This window comes from Schistocerca gregaria, chromosome 2, assembly GCF_023897955.1.
Source record: "Schistocerca gregaria isolate iqSchGreg1 chromosome 2, iqSchGreg1.2, whole genome shotgun sequence".
NCBI lineage: Eukaryota > Metazoa > Arthropoda > Insecta > Orthoptera > Acrididae > Schistocerca > Schistocerca gregaria.
Window position 1 is genome coordinate 419841917 of NC_064921.1, and position 23549 is coordinate 419865465.

Genomic DNA, 23549 nt, shown 5'->3' on the forward strand with positions numbered 1-23549 from the left:
CATATTGTAGAATCTAAAACAGGAAGAGTTCACAATGTCTACCTGTATATCAACGAACACAACAAATCGTTATGAGAGTGGAGGATCTGCAGGTCCCACTGGCACCCAAAAAGGTAAATTTGTGAAAATTATGTAGCAGCTGTATAGTTGTAAATATAATATAGTGTACTTCCAAAGAAGCTTATTGCTTTTTTGTGTATATTTTGAAAAGGTTCATGCTGTTCTTTAACATGCAAGTGAGACAGCTGTTTGATACAAATATTGCCATTACTTTACCTAAGCCAATACAAGAAACTGATAATTTTATGCTGTATGGTAAATGCACAGCCATAATGACAAAGTAGTGTGTAATATGATTGCTTTATATGAGGTGAGTACTGAGCAACTCTGATATCATGACATGTGCCATGAATAATGACAATATAATATTTTAAGAAATTAAGTCATATTAATTTTCTTCATTCGAGTTGATGCTAGTTAAAAAGGTTTAGCATTGCTGTTATGAGCACATAATGGTTCATTTATGTGGTGAGAGTACACAGCAACTTCAATGATCTTACATAATTGCCTAGTGGATTTGAGAAAGGAAATAGCAAAGTTTCTGCTCGCAGTTTAATTTCACCTTCCGTACAGCTTTTAATAACGGAAATCGTCAACTGTATTACAATGTCCTTTAGTTCACATGCACAAAGTATAAATCTTAAATTCTGTGTAGAATAACTTCGGTATTTCATCTTATTTAACTGATGTGAGGTGTAAGAGTGAAAATATTACCTTTTAGATGGGTCTTTAGGGCATCATAAATAGCATCCAACACTTCACGTGAGGAGTCTGAAATTGTACTTTAAGAACGTAGTATAAACATTAGAAAGACGACAGGTAACAGACAAATTCCAAATATAGAAATCTCGCTTCATGTTTCAGTCAAACCAGGATTGTACTGCTGATGTGAGTATGGAATTTTTTTAACGGAGCACGATATCACAGATCTACAAGTACTTGAAACTGGCTATTGTTAATCTAAAGTAATTCAAAAAATTGTTTTTTTTTATGAATGCTACGTCCTTTATAAGATTGTTTGACTCCATTGCGCTATTTATGTTTAAAATTCTCTTCTAAGTTTAGCATTTATGCTTTCTCTTCTTGTTGTTGGATTTTTGGCTCAGATCTAATGCCATAATCTGCAGCTGACGCCATACTGAAAATCTGTCGCCCTAAATTTTGACAATAGCTTGTGGAAACAGTACAACTGCCGTGTCAACAGTCATGCCACTTGTTGTGGCGTGTGGGAAAGAGGTTTTGGAAGATGTGCAAGTTTTCAATGTCTGTGGATACTCGTTGTTTCTTTACCGAGTGTTTGTGAAGAAAAGCTTTGGATCGACTTGTCGGGGATGGAGTTATTTTAACCAAATTGTCATGGAAATATGTACAATAATAAAATAGGCAGTAAATACTAAATAGGACGAGGGGTTGCAGTTGAAGTACTGTATATGAGAACATGCTTGTACAGAAAACTTTCTGTTTCCGTACACTGATGAATTTGGCGGTAGAAAATTTACAGCTCACATTAGCTATAATTAAACCACATGTAATCAAAGTTCCTTATGCCTTACAGGTCAGTTAATTTTGCTGGCGCAACATGTATTGCGGCGAATATTTAGGGCTGGTCATAATGTGTGTACCTCAGTGGTATGAAATTAGCAGCAGAAACATAGCAAAATAATTTAGCTACTGTAAAGATGCTATTACATAGGATTGCAATTAAACTTCGCAAATATTAGGTGTCGCCAAACGCCAGTCTTTACATTCGTTTGTAAAAATGTCAGGGTTTGGCGTATGACAGCTACCCGCTACAGTGATTTATTTAGCATTGTTGTGGTACTCAGGTTCAACACTTTTCGTTTGTGAATTGATAGCATTAACAAATTGGAACCCTAGCCCTTTTTATACTCCCGCGGAACCACCGTATCGGGAAAAGACATTAGTGCTAGAACCCAAAAAGTTATGTTTGGACTAGTGATTCCTTAACGTTAAACGTAATCATTGTGTAGAGTAACAAAATAGTATACACGCCAAAGGCACGCGATGCTCATAATGCAAAGAAAAAAGGACCCAATTTGTCTATTCTAAAAGAAGAGAAAACCTTGCAAAACGTATACCTTTTCCACATTTACTAATTATTGATATAGTTCCTCTTGTGGCTTTTTATGTGATTCAGTCGTTGAGTTCCAATGAGTTCAATGTATTAATTTTCAAATAAGCATAGAAGTGATAGGAACTGCCATTTAATAATATGGTCAGTTGCATATGAAAACTACAACTACATCGTGCCTTGGCTGAGTGCATACTAATTCTGACAAATGGTGAACATACGATGCCAAAACTATTGAATTACAGGAAACCATTCAAGCTACAGATTACCCATAACACTCACTAGTAAAAATACATGCACTTTCTGTGGCACTAACATAATGCAAAAACGAAATAAAATATATCTGTATCTAGGACTATGCATATGTGTTTGTATGTATTCTGCATCATTCATACTTGTTTTACCTCCCATGCATCCTTAACCACATTGAATTAAACATTAAGTTATTCATTATCCAATTGCACAGGAGATAACTGATGAACCAAATGTTAAAACTGACAGGCCTAATCTGAACTAACATTGCATTTATAAATCAAATGCAAGTATTTCTGTGTTATCCATGTTACAGTTACAGAAACATTGTTTTCAATGTTTTTATTATTTACATTTTGTATGGTACAGATAACATAATTATTCTAATGTATTTGCAAGCTACAACACACAAATACCATCTCTACTTTTTTCTGTCGAAATTAATCAGTTTTTCCATGAAAGCCGGACTGTTGAAACTACTGGAAAGCCAGAGAGCAGATACAGGGAAAGAAAGTAGATACGGTCTGTACATTGCTTAAAGAAACTGTATACAGACTGGTGGTTATGACGCAAAAAGCTAAGACTAACAGTTGTTGGTCTGTAGAGATGACACAATAGATGAGATAATGAAATGTTTAGAGACTGTACTGGGCCAAAACGTGTCTGAAAGTAGTAGTTAATTTTCTTGTAGACGAAGAATTCAAAGAAAATGTGAACTGAGAGGGTTTTAAGTCCATGTTGCCAACCTTTCTCTGTTTTATACTTGTGCCATGTCTGTATGGACACAAAAATGCGGGAAACCACTGTTATCTGTGGTTTTTGCTTATCTATTCTGTTTCCATGTGTGTGAAGGTGGGGGGAGGTAGAGAGGAAGGCACATCAATGATCACTCTCCAACACACATCATTCCATAAATCCTACAGTGAAGGACAGAATCAGGGATGTGTAAATCAATTCAGTTCAGTATTATTTGACAACAGTGGCCACTACAACCAGTTTCATTAAACTGTGCTAATCTAGTCACATATGTTATCAGAAGTCCGTGTAGATGTAGAAGAGCAGGTATTTTGGGGGGAAAAAGCAATGCTATTCCTTTTACACTAGTCAGCTGCTATTTTTATCTATCAATTCATCATGTCAATTCATATCATTATTATAACTGTTGATTTCAGAGAGTTCCAGTTTTCTGTCTGGTTTCTGGCAACTTGTTCAAGATTTTTGCACTACAATATAGAACTCCATTGACAGAGATGCTTAATCATTACAGAAATATTTGTACTTTTACTGTAGAGATTCTGAATGTCATGATTCATATAAAATTTACCTGTTTTACTAACCAGAAATACTCTAAGGGGTAAATTTATTAGCATGTGAGTATAAGAGTATCAAGCTCCCTGAAAGATATAAGATTATCGACTTTACAAATATTCTAACAGCATACTTTTGGAGAACGACAACTTTTTTGAGCACAGCTGCTTTTCTCTCATAGGGGAGTGTTGGGTGAAAATATGCAAAGCAGGAAGAGTTGAGCTTTCTGGATAACGTATCCACATTCTGGTGGCATGTCAGTTGGTTGCCCATCTGGATTCCTAGGAATTGCATATATCCGTTTTATGTATGTCTATTGAGTTCTGCTTATCATGCCTTAAACACAGTTTTATCTGCCCGGACTCGCATATTATGAGTTCCTGTAAGATTAAATAAGAGTTAAGCTATTTGCTGTGAGCCACTTATAAGGGTTGTCCATTACTCTATTGACTAAGACTGGTACAGATGTGTTTGCACTCTTTATCAGTGAACGTCACTGGTTTTGTTGAGCCCTCGAATAACCGGCAAATCGTTTATGTAAGGCAATTGACTTGCCTGGATAACAGAGTGCATTAAGGGTCACTATTGGGACTCTGGGAGTTGGGCCTGACCTGAATTGAACCCACTCCATGGATGAACTGTGAGAGCTTGTAACCTGGCCACCCTGGATGTGTTTCTTTTTTTGAGATGTTATCCTACATCCCACTAGGTAAATAATGAGTTGGTGCCCTTGTCCCATCTCAGGTGCAAGTTCGCAAACATTTAGAAAACATCCTGACACATGTACATAGGATTAACTCTAGACACAGATAGATGGGGCACACAGATGCTGTTTTTTTTTTTTTTTTTTTTTTTTTTTTTTTTTTTTTTTTTTGGGGTGGGGGGTGAGGGGAGGGAGGTAAATAAGAGACTGATGACCTAAGGTGTTCAGTCTCTTCAGACGTTTAACCAACAGCATCAGTGTGTTGGTCAAGAGCCAGAAGCAGCCCAATTGTTGACTCTTATGGGACCCTATATTTGATGTTTCTCCACTTTGGATTCAGTTTTGTTCCTCTTCTAACATTTGTTAATGTGGCACTGTGTTTTATGCTATGGAGACATGAATTTGTCCATGGAAGGGTGATATATTCAATACCAAAACTTTTTAAATAAAATTGCTTTTGCTATGTGACTTGTTTCATTTCCTTCTGGATACAATTTTGCAATTTTGGTTTTGTAGAATTTTCAGATAAATCATTATGGTCCTTTTCAAGACTTATTACATTGCATGTAATAGTACATGTCAACAACACCATATTCATCATTTCACCATACATGAATTGTCATGTGAACCTCACTGCTTCAGGATATCAGAATGTGAAGTGAAAGAATGTAATTTGTCAATAGCATTACACAAGAACAATTTACTACTTGTTATACCACATAAGCATTGTTAACATGACAGTCCGTCTACGATTAAATAATGAATATGGTGTTCTTTACATGTATAGAAGCTGGACAAAAATATGGAAACACCACGAGAAAGGGATGCTTGATCATAAATGCGGGCTTTAGACAAGCCTGTAGGTGGTGATGTTATATCAACATGAACATCACCTGTGCAGTTCCCTCAATACTTCGGAAGTGTCAGGGATGGTCAGAGCAGTGTTCTTGTACTTGTGAGTGTATTATGTTGGAGTGACTTCATAGGAGGCAAAGTTGTTGGTGCTCAGTGGGTGCTTCCTTAACCAAGGTTGCCAAAGTGTTTGATTTTTCTAGAGGCATAATATCAAAGATTAATATCACATACGTGATAAGCAGTAAAGCGCCAACCACTAAATCACAATGCAGATGAAAATGTGTGTTGAATTAAAGTGACATTGAGAGGATTTGATGAAAAATGAGAGAACAATAGCTGCAAAAGTCACTACAAAATTAAATATCTCACTCACAAACTCTCTCAGCACCAAAACAACATGAAGTGAGCTCCATAAGTTGGGGATTGAAGGGTGAGCTGGAATTCCGACCCCACAGATCAATGATCCAAATGCCCTTAATAGAAAAATTTGGTACAAAAGCTGTAAAACCTGGACAATCGAGCACAGGAAGAAAGTCATTTGGTCAGATCAGTCTTGTTTCACACTGTTTGCAACTTGTGACCAATTTTGTATCTGGCATACGCCTTCCAAAGCCTACTGTGCAGACTGCTTGAAACATGTTGGGGTTTGGTGATGGTTTGGGCAGCCATATTGTGTTGCAAAGACCCCATGGTTACTCTATTGGTTGTATTACTGCAATGGATTGTGGCTAATAAAGTCAACCCCCATGGTAGAATATTTGTTCTCAGTGGTGATGCTGTGTTCAAGGAAGACAGGGCCTACATTCACACAGCTTGTGTCATCCTGAACTGATTTTGTGAATGTGATGATGAATTATTGCATCTCCCCTGGCCATGACAGTCATCAAAGCTCAGTCTTATTGAGCCTTTGTGAGCTACTTTGGAGAGAAGGTTGAATTATTACTTCCATTTCATTGTCAACACCTGAACTTGCACTGTTTTGCAGGAAGAATAGTATAAGATGCTCTTGAAAGTCATAAAGGACCTGTATTTATCCATTCTGAGATGATTGGAAGTTGTTTTGAATGCCAATAGTTTTCTTACACCTTATTAGGGATGATCAAATGTTATGTTTTTGCCCTTTTCATATTTTGCACACCCCCTGGACTTCAGTGTCAGTCTAACTAAGAATAATAATAAATCACTTGAAAGTGACTGCAAAGCTGAAATTGTAATATTTTATACAGAAGGAAATAAAGTAGCCATCAAATGAAGAAATCATTATCATGTACACAATTCTCCATGGCTGTGACTCCCGATAATAAGAAAATTGCCAAACCTTTTTAGCTTCCCTTGCAGATTTTTTTTTAAATATAGACATTTGAAGGCCTTAAATCAGGATAATGTTTTGTATTTAGTTCTACTGGAATGATCTCAAATGTGTGGAAGTCAAACTGAGCAGTTGTTGATAGATTAGTGTCAACAAGTGGGTCTATTGTCTCAAAGAATTTTCAGTATATGAAAAGAAGGTAGACTGTTGTTTAATTTGTGATTACTTGCTTGTTTACACTTTTAAAAATGGGTTTTACAAGTGCATATTTCACTCTTTTTATGAAATACTCTTTGAGTCATTGACTGGGTACAAAAGTGACTCGGGGGGGGGGGGGGGGGGGGGGCTAAGAACCAAGGCAGGGTTGAAAGCATCCTTATGGCTAGAAGAGAGGTAATTCTAATAGATTTACTTACAGTAAGCCATTTATAGTCCCTGTGTTTTCAGCTACTGCTCATACTAATTCATGGAGAGACCAATAATTTGAATCTAAAATCATCTGTCTTACTGTTACTGCCATCTAGGAGTTGAATATAGTTCACTTTACCAATTTTATATATTTCATATGTAATATGGCTTTCAGTTGTATTTGGTTTGTTCTTCGATTTTTTAATTTATTTGTGTTTAGTGTACATTTTTTGTTTTTTAGGTGGCAGAGTCATAAATTTAGTCATGATTTCAGTTATTCCTCTGCGTGTAATAAAGTTCTACTCCCGACACAAGATACTTTTATCTAAATGTTATCCACTATTTCTCTCAGCTTTTTCTGTACTTCTCCCTGACTAGTTGTGAAGGAAATCCAGACTGATGGTGGTGTAGGAGTATTTTCAGGAACGAAGTTTATTTCTTAACTGCCTTTGGTAAACTCCTTCCCATTGTTCGTCCAGTAAATTGTCCCCCAATAGTGTGACTGAGCCAGTATTTATGATTTTATGAAACTGTAATTTCCCCGCCTTAGCTAAACCTGATTGATGCGAATGACTTATTGTAACAGTGTGATCATTATAGTCAAAGATCAAACAAGCCATTTATTATGGACTTCATATCAACTCGTATTTGTGAAAGACAGTTGGATTTAGAAATAGCTTATGCACTGCAGTTATACTATACTCTATGTTTCTGTTGTTGTTGTTGTGTGTGTGTGTGTGTGGGGGGGGGGGGGGGGGGGTAATGTAGACTGTCAGAAATGCTGTCTTGTACATTTGCAACTCTACTATTGAAAGACAACACTTTAGAACTGACCAATATAGGTCTGTAACCTGGAATTTTGATCCATTGTATGTGTATACATCATGCTACAGTGAAAGTCTCATTTTAATTGTAGTGTTGACAATTATTTGATAACTCAGTAATTTGCATGTTTATTGTAACACAACTCGAAAGGGAATGAAGAAAAGAAATAATGTACCAAAGATTGCAATGGGACAGGCATGGAAGAATAACACCTACCAGTCACCATTAAAGTGCAGCATGGCAACTGAGGAAAAGGAGACAGCAAGCTGTGGTAGTATCATAAGCTGTATACTATAAGCCTTAATGCTGAACTGCAAAAATTGGGAATCCACTGCTGTGTAGTGCAGTGTGTTGTGTATTTCATGTGATCATATTCTTTGGTACATGTTAGACCATGCTAACAAACTATAGTGATTTGTACTTAAGAAGCCAGGTGATCGGGTGATGGACAGTAGCAAGAGAAAGTTTATGATATGACATGCCAGCTGTACCTTCTGTGGTGCTTGGTAGAGTGTGAAGCATTTAGCATAGATGCTGATTTTATTGTATTGGAACTGTTTAGCCATTGTAGTATTGATTTCATTGATAGGATAGATTGCTACTTAGGACATAGAAGAGACGTTGAGTTGCAGATGGACACAATGAAAAGAATACTAGAAATATTTAAGGTTTCAGACAAAATCCTTCCTCAGAGGCAAAACTCTCATACACTCACACAACAACAATGACCCCACATGCATGGCTCCTGCATCTGGGCACCAAGTCCATATGTGTGTTTATGGTATCGTGTGGATAATGAGAGATGTACTTCAGAGAAAGGACCTTGTCCCAAAGCTTAAATGTTTCTAGTATTCTTTTCATTGCGCCTTTCTGTGACTCAGCATCTCCTGCATGTAGTGAGTAGCAGTCTATCTTTTCCATATCGTGTTCTTCCATCCTAGACATTCTATTGTTTGTAGTATCAATTTTGGATGACACAGAACAAACGGATTAAGTATCACATCAAGAAGAGATAGTTTTCTCAGTATATACTTTTGTGTGCTTTAGTGGTTAAGTGGATAACAATCAGAATGGAATCCAGAGGTTTGGCGTTGAATCCTCAGTCAGCCTAGGGATTTTTTCTGACACGGTATTCCGAAAGCTTAAAATAAACATTAATATGCTGCCCAGTTTTTTTAACCTGATTGTGTACTAAAATGAAGCTTACATGACTTCTTTACTTCTTTCAAACATTCTTTTTGTATTAAGCTACATCCTTAAATCCTGATCACTGCCTCAGAACTTACAACTATGTTTCATGCTCATTTCAGTATATAATCATTATATTCATATATCAATAGTTATTAAACTCATGTATGTAAGTGAAGGGATATTTTCATTGAGAGGGCAGGGGGTACGAGGTACTAGACTTTGGCAAGGCAAAACATGAAATACGTGACATAGTAGTATGACATTGCTTACTGTCTTGGCCATGGTTCAGGTGGGCAGAAGTCACAGATACGGTGGCACTGACTGTGTGTTGCATGTGTCTGGCAGCTGGTATTCAAGTTGTAGGAAAGTGGGATGGCCCTGTGAATACATTTCAATTGCATTACATTTGGCTGAATCACTGGGAGCGTAGAGACCAGCCCCTGTCTGTGGAATATCACCAGAATGTCGCCCTCAGTTTCATTTCATGGTTGTGGAGAATTTTCGAGGAAGGAGAAAACATTGTGTGGTGACACCTAGAAGACTGACGAAGTGATACAACTCAATGTCATTGTGTTGCTTTAATTGCCTAAAGACATACAAATAGAACAGCACTGAACCTGAACAGAATTCTCATGGCAGGCTCTGGATTGCACAACTCCCATCACATTGCGGGTTATCAGATTTGAAAGGTGATCTACTAGATGCATTTCTCTTATGTAAAGACAGTGAATGTTCCAGAGAAAGGAGTGACCCCAGGAACATTCTTGTAGTGTCTTGTTCACTTGTTCACAGATGAGTCTTAGTTTAGCTTAGAGTGTGACTCTAACCATCAGTGGCATACTTTTGAAACAGGTTACAATCTTGTCAATAATGTGAGAAAGTACTGATATGGCAGTCTTCTCAACTGGGGCAGCAGCATGTTAGGAACGCATATACAACTGGGTGGTTTTCTTACAGCTATTGTGCTGGCTGTGGTCTGTAGTGATGACATCCTGCGCAGCATATGCACATGTTTCATTGTGGATGGACATCTGATAGACGACAATACCCGTACTGACCTAATGACAAGTATCTGTAATATGAGGAAATTATGTGCTTAGATTAGCCAGATCATTCCCTATACAATGGCATTGACTGTGGGTCATGTGCATTTGGCACACAGTATTTGAATTGTTGGAAAGTGGGATGGCACTGCAAACACATTTCAATTGAAGCGTCACACCCACAATCCTGCCACCACAGTTCATTGGTAACCTCCAGCAAGGAAAGCATTGGTGAAAGTCATGCTGGATGCCTTGATCTTCATTAGGGAGAATATTATGCACACTATATTGCTATATGAGAATATCACAACCTGAAATGATATTGTGTACCCCACTTTGTGGACAGACTCAACACATGGCAAGTGTCACCCACAGGTTGTGGCTGCTTTCCTGATAAATCATGTATTTGTGTCATAGATTGATTGATTGTTTATTGTTGTAGAGACCTCAGAGATCATCTGAGGCACTAAAAAAGTCAATATTACATAGTATAAATGTTACACAAATAATTACAAAAACAAGAAAAATATTACACAATATAAATATTACACAAATACTTATGGTACCTTCACACAAAAACAAAACAGAGAAACTTCTGGTACAAATTAATATTGCATAGTAAATTTAGCCAATTACAGACTTACTCATATATAGAAGCATATAAAAACTGATCATAAAGCGTAGTCATACCATATTCTTTGCCTCCCTTAAAAATTCACCAGTTTCATAAATGCTGAGCTCATGAAGAAATTCTTTTACTTTTTTTTTAATTGTTGAATTGGAAGATCCCTGATATGTTGGGGTATGGCATTAAAAAATTTTATGGACTTGTTTAAGAAGCACTTTTGTGTTTTTTTATAGTTACATTGGAAAGAAACTAGGTCCTGCTTGTTTCTTGTGTTGTAATTATGTTGCATGTCATGCTGTTGATAACTTGGATAATTTTCCTTAATATGCATTACACACTGTAGTATAAATATTGATGGCAGTGTCATGATCTGTAATTTTTTAAAGCTTGGCCTACAGTGAGCTCTGGGTGCCAAGCTACATATCAGTCTTATTGCCTTCTTTTGTAGTTTTAAGACATTAGCTGCCTTGCTTTGATGTCCCCACAGTATGACATAATGTTGTCAGGACAACTTTTAGTACACGCATTAGTCTCATATTGCTATGAAGTTTTGGAGGATGGGTTCCTTTACATAAACATTTCTTGGTTCAATAGCCGCATCAGATTCAGACAAAACTCTAAGTTGTTAATGATATCGAGTGATATCAGTCAGTTTTAGTCTCTGATGAAGATGATGAAGGATATCATCAAAAGTTTGGAATTTTATGTGGCAAGGGAACTGAGATATTTTTATGCAGATTTCATGTTATTTTTTTACCTTTTGAATGTGGATAATCAAATCATGTATGCCTGCAAATTTGTTGTTATAACAAATATATTGCCAACACTGAAGTAAGTATTAACTGGCCCAACCCTTTGAGAAAGTAAAGCTGTCATCAACCTGAAGGTGGGTATGAACACCACAGTGCTTTACAACGTATGGTCCTATTGAGGGCAGTATACTGTTGCATTTCTACATCCTTTGGACAGACTTACTCAGCCATTTATAGTGGGACCTACATTTTAAGAAAGACTTTAAACTGATTTAGCTAATGAAAATGGTTACTGAAAACTCTCACCATGAAGGAGAAGTTTCCAAGATAATACTTGTTTCATAGGTTATAATGCAACACTTCGCAATGATGTAAACATGTCAGTTTAACAGAGGGTTTCTTTACCTGCCATAATTCAACTTTTTTCCTTGCAAGATTACTAATTTATAATTCATCTACTGAGAAGAAGGAGCTGTCATTCAGAATTTTATGTTTTAAATTTGTTGAATGTTGGACAGCTCTCTGTGAGACATTAGATGCTATTTGATAAGTGACCAGTGACTTTTGTGGACACATAGTTCACCCCTTTATGTGCGAAAGTTATATTTGACCCAAAGCAGTGAAGATCAGCCTTTCTCCTAGTGCTGTAACTGTGCACATTGCCATTGCTTTTGAGCTGGGATGTGTTACTAATGACAAATTTCATAAGTGAATTCCTTAAATGCAAGATGATCTTGGCTGGACTCCAGCTATTATTCTGATTACACACTTTTGTCCAATTAATACTTTTTTCTTTAATGATCAGTTACCCCAAAATATACTATATGAAATCAGGGAATGAAAATAGGCATAGTGAGCTAATTTACTTATACGTTTATCACCAAAGTTTGCAATGATCCTGATAGCAACAGTAGCTGAGATCAAATGTTCCAGCAGATCATCAGTGTGTTTCTCCCAGTTGAGTCTCTGTGATAGACTCATATCAAGTAATAACAGCTGACTGTTTTGACTTCGGGCACTTCTGTGGAGCTGAAGTCTGTACCTAAATACATGCAGCCACTTTTGATGTTGTTATGTAATTGTCATGGCTGGTTATGTAGTATGGGAAAGATCAAGAAGAGTTGTTAAAAAAAAGAGGGGGGGGGGGGGGGCGGTGGAGCAAGTATGAAGCTAAGTCCAAAGGTCTACATCTACATACATACTCCGCAATCCACCATACGGTGCATGGTAGAGGGTACCTCGTACCACAATTAGCATCATCTCTCCCTGTTCCACTCCCAAACAGAATGAGGGAAAAATGACTGCCTATATGCCTCTGCACGAGCCCTAATCTCTCTTATCTTATCTTTGTTGTCTTTCCGCGAAATGTAAGTTGGTGCCAGTAAAATTGTACTGCAGTCAGCCTCAAATGCTGGTTCTGTAAATTTCCTCAGTAGTGATTCACGAAAAGAACGCCTCCTTTCCTCTAGAGACTCCCACCAGAGTTCCTGAAGCATTTCCGTAACACTCGCATGTTGATCAAACCTACCAGTAACAAATCTAGCAGCCCGCCTCTGAATTGCTTCTATGTCCTCCCTCAATACGACCTGATAGGGATCCCAAACGCTCAAACAGTAATCAAGAATAGGTCATATTAGTGTTTTATAAGCGGTCTCCTTTACAGATGAACCACATCTTCCCAAAATTATACCAATGAACCGAAGACGACTATCCGCTTTCCTCACAACTGCCATTACATGCTTGTCCCACTTCATATCGCTCTGCAATGTTACGCCCAAATATTTAATCGACATGACTGTGTCAAGCATTACACTACTAATGGAATATTCAAACATTACAGGATTCTTTTTCCTATTCATCTGCATTAATTTACATTTATCTATATGAGAGAAGATGCATAAAAAGCAAGTGAACAAGAAAAGTTAATAGTAGATAAATGGTTGTTGTGACAGTATCTGTGTATATTGGCCATCAGTGTGTTGGAAAATAGTGGAGAAGGAAAATGTTAATAGATTTTTCCATAACACAGAAGATCAATAGGCACTTGATTGCCTATCTGGCAGTATTTTTATTCATTTTACTAAAGTCGTAGTTACTTCATGAGTTTTATTTTGTTCTTTTCTTTTAGTATTAGATTACTCACACTATGATGTTTCAACAACTTTGAATGGTTTCAGGATATTCGAGATAAAATATTGGCCAAAGGATTTTATGTTGTGAGGAATAAACGAGTTCATCTAAGTGAAGCACAAGTGGAAGAATTCTATGCAGAACATAAAGAAAAATTCTTTTATCATCGCCTTATTACATTCATGCAAAGGTTAGTTATTGTATTCATAATCATTTTCTTATGGGATTATAACAGGAAGCTCTTAACATATATATATTTTTTAAATGTGGTAGGTATAATATATGCAACTGTTGCTTTGTTCCAGTGGTCCCTGTGATGTGTATGTTTTAGCGAGAAAGAATGCCATTCAGGAATGGAGGAAATTAATGGGACCTACAAAAGTTTATCAAGCACAGTATACTCATCCTGACAGTATTAGGGGATGTTATGGTTTATCAGATACTCGAAATGCTTCTCATGGATCAGGTTGTAGCTTTTTCATAACTTCAGTACATGCCCTGAAACATATTTGCATGCATATGGCACTAAATGTTGTTTCTAATATTCTTATTGTGGATGCAGATATTGTATTTATTTATCAGTTCAGAGTATAGACATTGTCCATTTCTAGTCATATTTTTGCTGAGTTTCTGTGTTTATAAAAGTATTAAAATATGCAGTTCATGATTTGTTAGGTCATATGGGCAGCCACACATGTGGAATTTGTGAAGGTGTCCAGTATTCCTAAAATTCAATTCTCAAAATGAAATATAGAAAGGAATCCAAATAATTTTTAAAACAAAAGAGGTGTTTTCACTTCCCAGGTGTCAAAGGGAAGTTGAAAATATGAAGGCAACTATTACATAAACTGGAGCTTGACACACTTGTTTGGCCCTACAACATTGATGACATTTTACTCCTTAGTAAGGTGGGTGTACACCCACATACTACAGTCCTATTACAGACAAGAAATCAACTGATTTACTGAAAGTTTTACTTAACATTTTATATTGGTGTTACTACCTCCCAGCATCTGCATACGCTAGGAAATTCCTACTGATGCTGTTCATGGTAACAGCACCAACTTGAATACCTGTTCTACCACATTAGTCATGTGGTCCTCATTCCCTAAACTAGTGTTTTGACTTTCTAAAATGTACTTCACTATTATTACTCACCTTGTCTTAATTTATGCTAGTCTTCGAGGTTTCTCTTTCTTAAATTTACTTGTTCTTACATTCAGCACTGAAATTTTCTCTTTGACACTAAGTACTCAGGACAAAAAATTATGCGCACCAGAAGATGCCATGCTAATGCCATGTAACACTGCCTTTAGCCTTGATAATCGCCTGTTTGGTGAGGAACCAAGTCTGCAGGTTTGTTCAAGTGTGCCATATCCACTGAAGTGACTCATTGATTATTGGATCCTGTATGAAACTGCAGGTGTCTTGTATGCTACATTTCATCTACTTTTCCAAGTAGCCCCAGACTTTTACAGTGTGGTAGGATCAGGTAATTTAGTGTGCTGCCTGAGGTGCAATAGGATACTTCAGTGTTTGACAAATCAACCACATGTAATCCTTTTTCTTTTTTCTGTCATTCCTTAGTTGCTTCAGAATTCATGGAGGTACATTCCCTCTTTGCAGCTAGATGGAAAGGCAGTTTGCTTTTCACTATACGTGTTTTGCTTCTTTTATTTATGAAGCATCTTCAGTGGCCTGTTAATACATGTTGTTATACAGGGTATTTGGAAATTCCCATTACATACTTCTAGGACTTATAGAGGGAAGTGAGTACAGAATATTTTGAATAGCATCCCTTGTCCTAAAAAGTACCAATTCTGTTCTACAATGGTTTCAGTTCAGATGTGTAATGCAGCCACGTCTGCTGAGGGAAAGATAAAAGTCACATTGTTGCTTATCCTGGTATGCAATAGGATAATTTTTTTTAATTTAATCAGATGGCTAGCCCCCCCCCCCCCCCCACTTTTTACCTAAGCTAAGCAGTGACTCAGAGAAACAGCTACCTTCAACATGAGGAGGCAGTACTGTGATGTTCCACAGCAATGCCTCATGCCCAAATTTGAAAATGATGTACTGCACTGCATTCAAGAGAACCCATCAACATGTACTCAAACAATTTTGTGTGTAATGAGTGTTAGTCACAGTATCATCTGGGAAGTTCTGCATGAGCAACAATTACATCTGTACCCATAGTGAGATTTTCACTCTGCAGCGGAGTGTGCGCTGATATGAAACTTCCTGGTAGATTAAAACTGTGTGCCGGACCGGGACTCGAACTAGGGACCTTTGCCTTTCGCAGGCAAGGGCTCTACCATCTGATCTACCCAACCACGACTCACGTCCCATCCTCACAGCTTTACTTCCACCAGTACCTCGTCTTCTACTTTCCAAACTTCACAGAAGCTCTCCTGTGAACCTTGCAGAACTAGCACTTCTGGAAGAAAGGATATTGCAGAGAAATGGCTTAGCCACAGCTTGGGTATGTTTCCAGAATGATATTTTCACTCTGCAGCAGAGTGTGCGCTGATAAGAGACTTCCTGGCAGATTAAAACAGTGTGCCGGATCGTGACTCGAACTCGGGACCTTTGCCTTTCGCGGGCAAGTGCTCTACCAACGAGACGAGGTACGGGCGGAAGTAAAGCTGTGAGGACTTGGTGTGAGTCATGCTTGGTTAGCTAAGATGGTAGAGCACTTGCCCATGAAAGACAGAGGTCCCAACTTCAATTGTTGGTCTGGCACACAGTTTTAATCTGCCATGAAGTTGCATATAAGCGCACACTCCACTGCAGAGTGAAAATATCATTCTGGAAACATCCCCCAGGCTGTGGCTAAGCGATGTCTCTGCAACATCCTTTCTTCCAGGAGTGCTAGTTCTGCAAGGTTTGCAGGAGAGCTTCTGTGAAGTTTGGAAAGTAGGAGACAAGATACTGGTGGAAGTAAAGCTGTAAGCATGGTGCGTGAGTCGTGCTTGGGTAGCTCAGATAGTAGAGCACTTGCCCGCGAAAGGGAAAGGTCCCGAGTTGCGTTTCAGTGCGGCACACAGTTTTAATCTTTAAAAGACATCATAGTCGCTGTCAGCTGTATAAAATATTTATTATTATTATTGCAATTTCAGCCCTATGGCCATTTTCAAGTAACACTGCAAAAGTTACCTTCTGTCGGAATATAAAACTATCTGACGTGAGTACATTTTGTTGTCAAAATGCAGCCTTTTGACGACAACATTTACAGATGTCAGATAGTTTTATATTCTGACAGAATGTAATTTTTGCAGTGTTACTTGAAAATGACCATAAGGCCGAAATTGCAATAGTAACAACAAATATTTTATACAGTCAACAGCAACTATGATGTCTTTTAAGAAATATTATATGCTGTGAATCCCAACCATGAGAAGTTAATCAGTTTTAATCTGCCAGGAAGTTTTACATCTGTACCACTTGCAAAGGGTACACATTATGGGTCCAGCCGATTTTCCACAACACTTTGCATACTGCATGTTGTTCTTGCAGCACTGCATTATCACATCCATGTTTCCATGTCAAGTTTTGTTCACAGATGAATGTAAGTTCACTAGGAACTATGTTGTGAATTTGCAAAACAGCCGTGTCTAGGCAGATGGAAACCTTCATGCCATGAATGTTTAGGGATTTCAGCACCAGTATGGTGTTAACATGTGGACAGATATTTTGGACAGTTATGTGATTGGGACATATCTGCTTCCACTCACGCTAACTGGTCCTGCATACTTGATCTTCCTACAAAGCTTATTGGACCCATTCTTGGAAGCTGTGCCACTGAATGTCCATCAGGAAATGTGGTTTCAGCATGATGGTACACCACCTCCTGTCTCATGTGTGGTTCAGAGACATCTCAAAAGACAATATGATGAAAGTTGAATTGGTCAAGGTGGTTCAATTGCGTGGCCACAGCGATCGCTGGATTTAACTCCTATGGACTACTTCTTGTGCGATTGTATGCAAAGTTTAATTTACAAAAATCCTGTAGAGACTAAGGAATATCTGCTGGCATGAGTTCTGACCGTTGCAGTAAAAACTGAAGAGGTTCCAGGTGGGATGGGGGTGTAAACCAGAACATGGTTCATAGGTACAATGTCAATAACAATGTTGCTGGTCGCCACATCGGTATGCTGTTGTAACAAATCAGTACTGCTCTAAATATATGATGTTCTGGACTCTTGTTTTTTTTTTTTTTTATTGACTGGCAAGCTTTCCGAGCCAGCGGCTTCTTCTTCAAACAGAAGGGTTGAAGGGGAAGGAAGAAGGGTGAAGGAAAATTACTGGAGAGGTCTAAAAAAGGGAGAGATTTTGGGGAAGTCACCCAGATTCCCAAAATCTACCCCTTTTCCATCTGAACTGAAACTGTCGTAGAATGGAAACTGTGTGTTTCCAGACATGGGTTCCTCTTCAAAATATTATGTACTCACTACCCTCTACAAGTCTTAGAAGTTTGTAAAGAGAATTTGTGAATAATCTCTATAGTAAATGCATTATGTAGACAAATGTGTTACTATGTTATGTTTTTTTTCCAGATTAGAAACAACTTTTGCAGCACAAGTTTTGTAAGACTAAATTATCAAACACCAAACAATAATTTATCCTCACAAAATTTATGCTGCTAAAGTTGTTTCTAATCTGAAAACAATACTATGAGAAAACATAACATAGTAACATACTTGTCTACTTGTGAGATTAAATTATCAAACACCAAACAATAATTTATCCTCACAAAACTTGTGCTGCAGAAGTTGTTTCTGACAATGCAACCTCGCAAAACTTGTGCTGCAAAAGTTAGTTCTAATCTGAGAAACAAGAGAAAAATATGAGGAAATGTAATTTTAAAAAAACCTTCAAAACATTGCAAAACCATCTGCAGCCTACTCTACACCCTCCACACACACCAGGTTAATTGCCTCATTGGGCTGTTGGTGCCTCATCATCTGTAAAGAGACAAAATCGCAACTCATTAGATTACACTGCATTTCTCTAATAAGCTACTCTTCCATTTCTGTGTTTGGCCCATTGAAGCTGTTCAGCTTTGTGTGCAATTGTGAGTAATGACATGTTGTGAGATACTCAACACAGGATGGCCATTTCGTGCAGTCCCCTTCACAATGTTCACATAGAAACATTTAAGATGGATCTATATTCACTGACAGCAACAGTTCCTGTTGGGTTGGAAATCAATTGACATTTGCAAGGCTTGACACTCATCTCTGATCCATGTTGGTTAATATTTTTTTATGATCACTATTAACTATTATTATGCTGTGTTGAGGGTCCCAGATGATAATTTGTAAGGGAAGGGGGGGGGGGGGGGAGGAAGCTAGATTTTGGGGTGTGGCGTACTTTTAATATTTTTGAAGATGAATGGTGACTTTTAAGTAGCCATATAAAAGTTACAGTTCTGTCGCTGTTAAAAACCTGCATAATACCAATTTTTAAATCATTTTTTTAAGGAAAAGCAGATGACTGCACTATATTTTTTCCATTCCCTGAAAAGTTGGGGATAGGTTGATGGTACCCCCCCCCCCCCCCCTCCCCCCGTTTGGCCCTGGGTATGGGTGCCCTTGTGCTGTGTTACATGTCTGTGAGTAGTTGAGTAGTACACCATTTTGCACAGTCATTATTCATAAACCAACAAATTAGGCTGCTTCATTCACAGTATGGTCGTGGACATATCCAAACATAATAGCTCCTTTCTGCCAGTCTGTCACATTTCCCACATTCACCCATCTTACTGCGCTGTACCAGACAGCCGACTGGCACATACACAACACTTCACTGAGTCACCAATGGAGGATCACATGATCAACTGGTACCAGTCATACACCATCTACAGTGCTCCAAAGAGACCAGTTTGTCCCTTTAAGGGGATGACTAATGTTTTATCTGGTGAACTTATATACTGTACTTATTGGTTAATATTACTTCATTTTGTAACCCCTTACTTCTTTTTCTTTCTTCGTGCACTTCATTATTTTTTTCATAATTATTTTTTAAATTTTAGATATGTTAGTATTATTGGTTCCCAACAGTTCATTTTTAAAAATACTCTAGGTTTTATTATAAGGTGTTGGTTTATTGTTACTTTCATAATCATAACATAATGATACAGAATGGCTAGTCAGTACTTAGTTCTGTTGATAGATACATATAAATGCACAAGAAGCTACCACAATTTTCACAACTGTTAGTTACATCCTCAGGGAGGAAGAGGGATAGGTAGCTCTAGGTTTGGAAAGGCAGGTCGTCTGTCTCCCAATCCCAAAATGAGGGGGGCCCATCTGTTGTGAAGACTGGGAGAATTTAAGTTATGGCAAGCCATTCTGGCTAACAATTTTATAATTTTCTCAAGTGACTCAGAGCCATTTGAGTTTTCCTAAGTGAATGCTCCCTTAAATACAGTTGATTTATAGTAATTCAGCATTTGAAGTCGCATTTCCTTTCCTTCAAAAACTGTGCCAATATCATTTATTTTCCTTGTTCTCCAAACTACTGAAACTCAAAAGTATTTTTAAATTTTTGTATCTGTCTGCTGTGTTCCAGTTGCTCCTATTTTTATGGTTGGTAGAAAGACTGAAATCTTTTATTATAGTCTGTATTAACAAAAATATCTGATGAGCCATAAAAATTATAGCCACCTGCTTAATAGCTTGTTGATCCATATGTGGAACAGAAAACATAAGTGATTCTGCATGGCATGGATTCGACAAGTCCTTGGTAGGTTTCTGGAAGCGTGTGCCACCAGATGTCTATGCACAGGTCACACAATTCCTGTAAATTGCAGACCAATGTGTGCAGGAGCTGGTATTTAGTATTATCCCAGATGTGTTTCTTGAGTTCAGGTCAGGTGGATATGGTGGCCAAGGCATCAATATGAGTTTACTTTTATGCTCCTGAAAATACAGCAGCACAGTTCTGGATGTGTGAGATGGATAGTTACCCTGCTGGAAGATGTTGGAAAGCACCAAGTAATAAGGCATGATGATCGCTTGCAATGTTGCTTACGTAGTTCACAGCTGTCGTGGTGCCTTCAGTTACTACCATAGATCCTACGGAGGCTCAGGTGAATGGCTATCATGCCATAATATTGCCCCCATTGGTTCACGTCTATGGCACAATGCATGTTTTGAGCAGCCATTTGCTTTGATGACAGTGTATCCAGGCATTACCATTAACCAGGTGAAGTAAGTAACCATGATTCATTCAGTCAGGTGACATATTTCCATTGATCAATGGATCAGTCTCGATAAACCCATGTCCTCTGCAATCATAATCTGCTGTAGAATTACATGTTAAACAATTTGCACTGAACAGTGTGCTCTGAAACACTTTTGCACACCGCACACCGCTCTCCTGGCCGTATGTCAGTTTACGAGACCGAAGCCACCACTTCTCAATCAAGTAGCTGCTCAATTTGCCTCATAAGGGCTGAGTGCACCCCACTTGCCATCAGCACTCAGCAGACTGGATGGTCACCCATCCAAGTGCTAGCCCAGCTCGACAGCACTTAACTTCGGTGACCTGATGGGAACCAGTGTTACCACTGCGGCAAGGCCATTGGCAGCTACACTATGATTTATGAAAATTACAGAATGCAGCACTGTTATCCAAAATGAAACTTTCTCCACATTTTGTATGTAACACATAAAGAAATTGTTAAAAGTACACATCACTAGATCTAGAACAGTATTATATGCCAAAAATCAGTACTAGATGAAGATCACATGCAGTATGATAACAACATCATATACATAAAATATTATGTAAGAGAGTGCCATACTATGTATATTATTTATGTTTGGAAGAGATGCTTAAAAAACATTAAAAACCTCTAATTGTATTGCTGAAACATTTATCAGGAGTGTGTTTAATATATATCTTTTCTTGGTTTGTAGACTCACCAGAAGCAGCCCTCAAGGAAATCAGTTTCTTTTTCATGGATATTGATATAGGAAAATGGTTTGCAGAAGATGAACCACTGTACAAAGCCGGATCTGTTGCATTTAACACAGAGGAATTTATACATACAATAAAAAATGAAAAACCATCCTGTAATAATAGCTACTGCCTCACATCTTACTTACCACCAATGCGGGAATAGGACTAATGATAATATGTCTGTAACTTCTGTACAAATCAGTCTCTTATTTACAGTATGTAAAATTTAATGAAAGGATATAGGGATTCTTTGTGATTCTATAGAGATTTTACATACAGCATTTTTAATGCTATGTAAAAAAAGTGCATTTGCGGATACATGTAGTTGTTAATATATTTAAACAGAGTTTATACTAGAGAGAGAGAGAGAGAGAGAGAGAGAGAGAGAGAGAGAGAGAGAGAGAGAGAGAGAGAGTGTGTGTGTGTGATGATAAATAATTTTTTAGAGTGCCAAAGAAAAATACTGATAATATATAGGGAATAAATATATTAAATGAAGAGAAGTACCAATGGCAATCTCCCTTAATATAAAAACAATACATAGTATTGTCTTGGAAGCTTCTAACTGCTTTAACTGTGATAGTTTAAAAAGTGCATTTCACTTTGGAGCAATATATCAATAGACGTGATCAGTAACTGATAAAATTACAACATCTGGGGCAACAAAAGTCAGAAAACTTGTTTTATGGAACTAGAGGTTCTAGGTGCTACTTCAGACTTGGTGTTTATCTGACAACTCAAGGTCCCAAATGAATTATTTTCTGCATTGTGTATTTTCTTTCTTCTGTACATTTTTCTTGTCTGATTCTCAATAGAAGAATTCTTCTTTATGCTATCCTCAGATGTTATAATTTCAGAAGATGGTAACTAAATACTTTTTATGCCTATGAACTTAGTCTGTAGCTATAAATGATTTTAGCCTTCATGTAATGTAATCAAGAAATATTTGTTATTTCATTGATAAAATATTATATTTGTTACATTTTTATGTTTAAAAATTATAATGACACATGTGAAATGCTGTCTTTTCTTATTTTGTACTTGATACCTAAAAATGATGATTTCGCCTGAAGCTATGTAATCCACATAACGTAACTGTCATGTGGTTCGTTCTTCACAATAATTCTTGGCCACACTCTGCAGGAGCAATGAAGATGCTCCTGCAGCATTTTCCATGGGAAGTGTTTGATCACCCACAGTACAGCCTGTAATGGGCTACGCCTGAGGTTCATCTCTGCTCAAATGATCTGCTGGTTATGAAGACAATATTTTGACACAGACAACGAGCTGCAGTCCAGAATAGAAAATTGTCGAAAACCAATGGCAGCTGTCTTCTATAACGATGGAATTGAAAAGTTGGTACAATGCTACGACAGATGTCTAAGTCTGAGCAGCGACTGTGTAGAGAAGTAGCTAACCATTGCAAATAAAACAATTTTTATTTCTACTGTGGTTTCAATTTCTGGACCTATTGTTCCTTACTTTCTGAATAGCCCTGACAAATGCTGAGGAAATTATTAAAATGTACATAGCTGAGAGATATTCTCAATGAATAACTTGTAAGTGGTTGTGTTGTACTTTAATACCCGAACACTTGTGTGGGATCAACATTACATTAAAAAATTTTCAGTATTTCAGTGCTCCATGAGATAATGAATTAAAATGCATATTTTTATCCTTAATATATTTTATTTATATTTTATCATTAGGTCTAACACTCTTATCCTTGTGTAAGATACTTTCCCAGAAGTTAACCGGCACTTACTTATCCTTACTTCTGCTCGATTTTAGTTGACACCAAGACATCATGTACTGTAGAAAGAGTAAAATCTTCCATCTGTATTGTCCTTATTAATCCATTTCCAATGTTCTTCCCATAGTTTCTCTCAGAGTGCTGTGAACTAGTCATGGTTTATGGTTATGTTGTTGTTGTTGTTGTTGTCTCTAAAACAAATTGTCAATTGGTGTCCTGCAATCAGTCTAGGGAAATTTACTGTGGCAAATAATCTAAAGTTGTGCAGCAAC

The 23549-nt window shown here is 37.5% G+C and overlaps 1 protein-coding gene across 2 annotated transcripts; it reads left to right on the top strand.

The window, feature by feature from the left end:
* Nucleotides 1-1254: 1254 nt before the first annotated feature.
* Nucleotides 1255-22969, top strand: LOC126323789 (nucleoside diphosphate kinase 6). 2 transcript variants are annotated; one of them, XM_049994793.1, is made up of 4 exons: nucleotides 1255-1615; nucleotides 13604-13746; nucleotides 13862-14022; nucleotides 21482-22969. In XM_049994793.1, exons 1-4 carry the CDS (start codon nucleotides 1499-1501, stop codon nucleotides 21685-21687), a joined length of 627 nt encoding a protein of 208 aa, XP_049850750.1. In that variant the 5' UTR covers nucleotides 1255-1498; the 3' UTR covers nucleotides 21688-22969. The 2 variants fall into 2 exon arrangements, with proteins under 2 accessions (XP_049850750.1, XP_049850751.1); XM_049994794.1 differs by lacking the exon at nucleotides 1255-1615 and adding an exon at nucleotides 1708-2363.
* The last annotated feature ends 580 nt before the right edge of the window (nucleotides 22970-23549 follow it).

What these genes read in the sequence shown, in the direction of transcription:
- LOC126323789 (XM_049994793.1), top strand. Translation starts at nt 1,499, where the DNA reads ATGCTTGTACAGAAAACTTTCTGTTTCCGTACACTGATGAATTTGGCG. An exon ending in AAGTTCCTTATGCCTTACAG is followed by an intron (nt 1,616 to 13,603) that starts GTCAGTTAATTT and finishes GAATGGTTTCAG; the next exon opens with GATATTCGAGATAAAATATT. An exon ending in AAATGCTTCTCATGGATCAG is followed by an intron (nt 14,023 to 21,481) that starts GTTGTAGCTTTT and finishes CTTGGTTTGTAG; the next exon opens with ACTCACCAGAAGCAGCCCTC.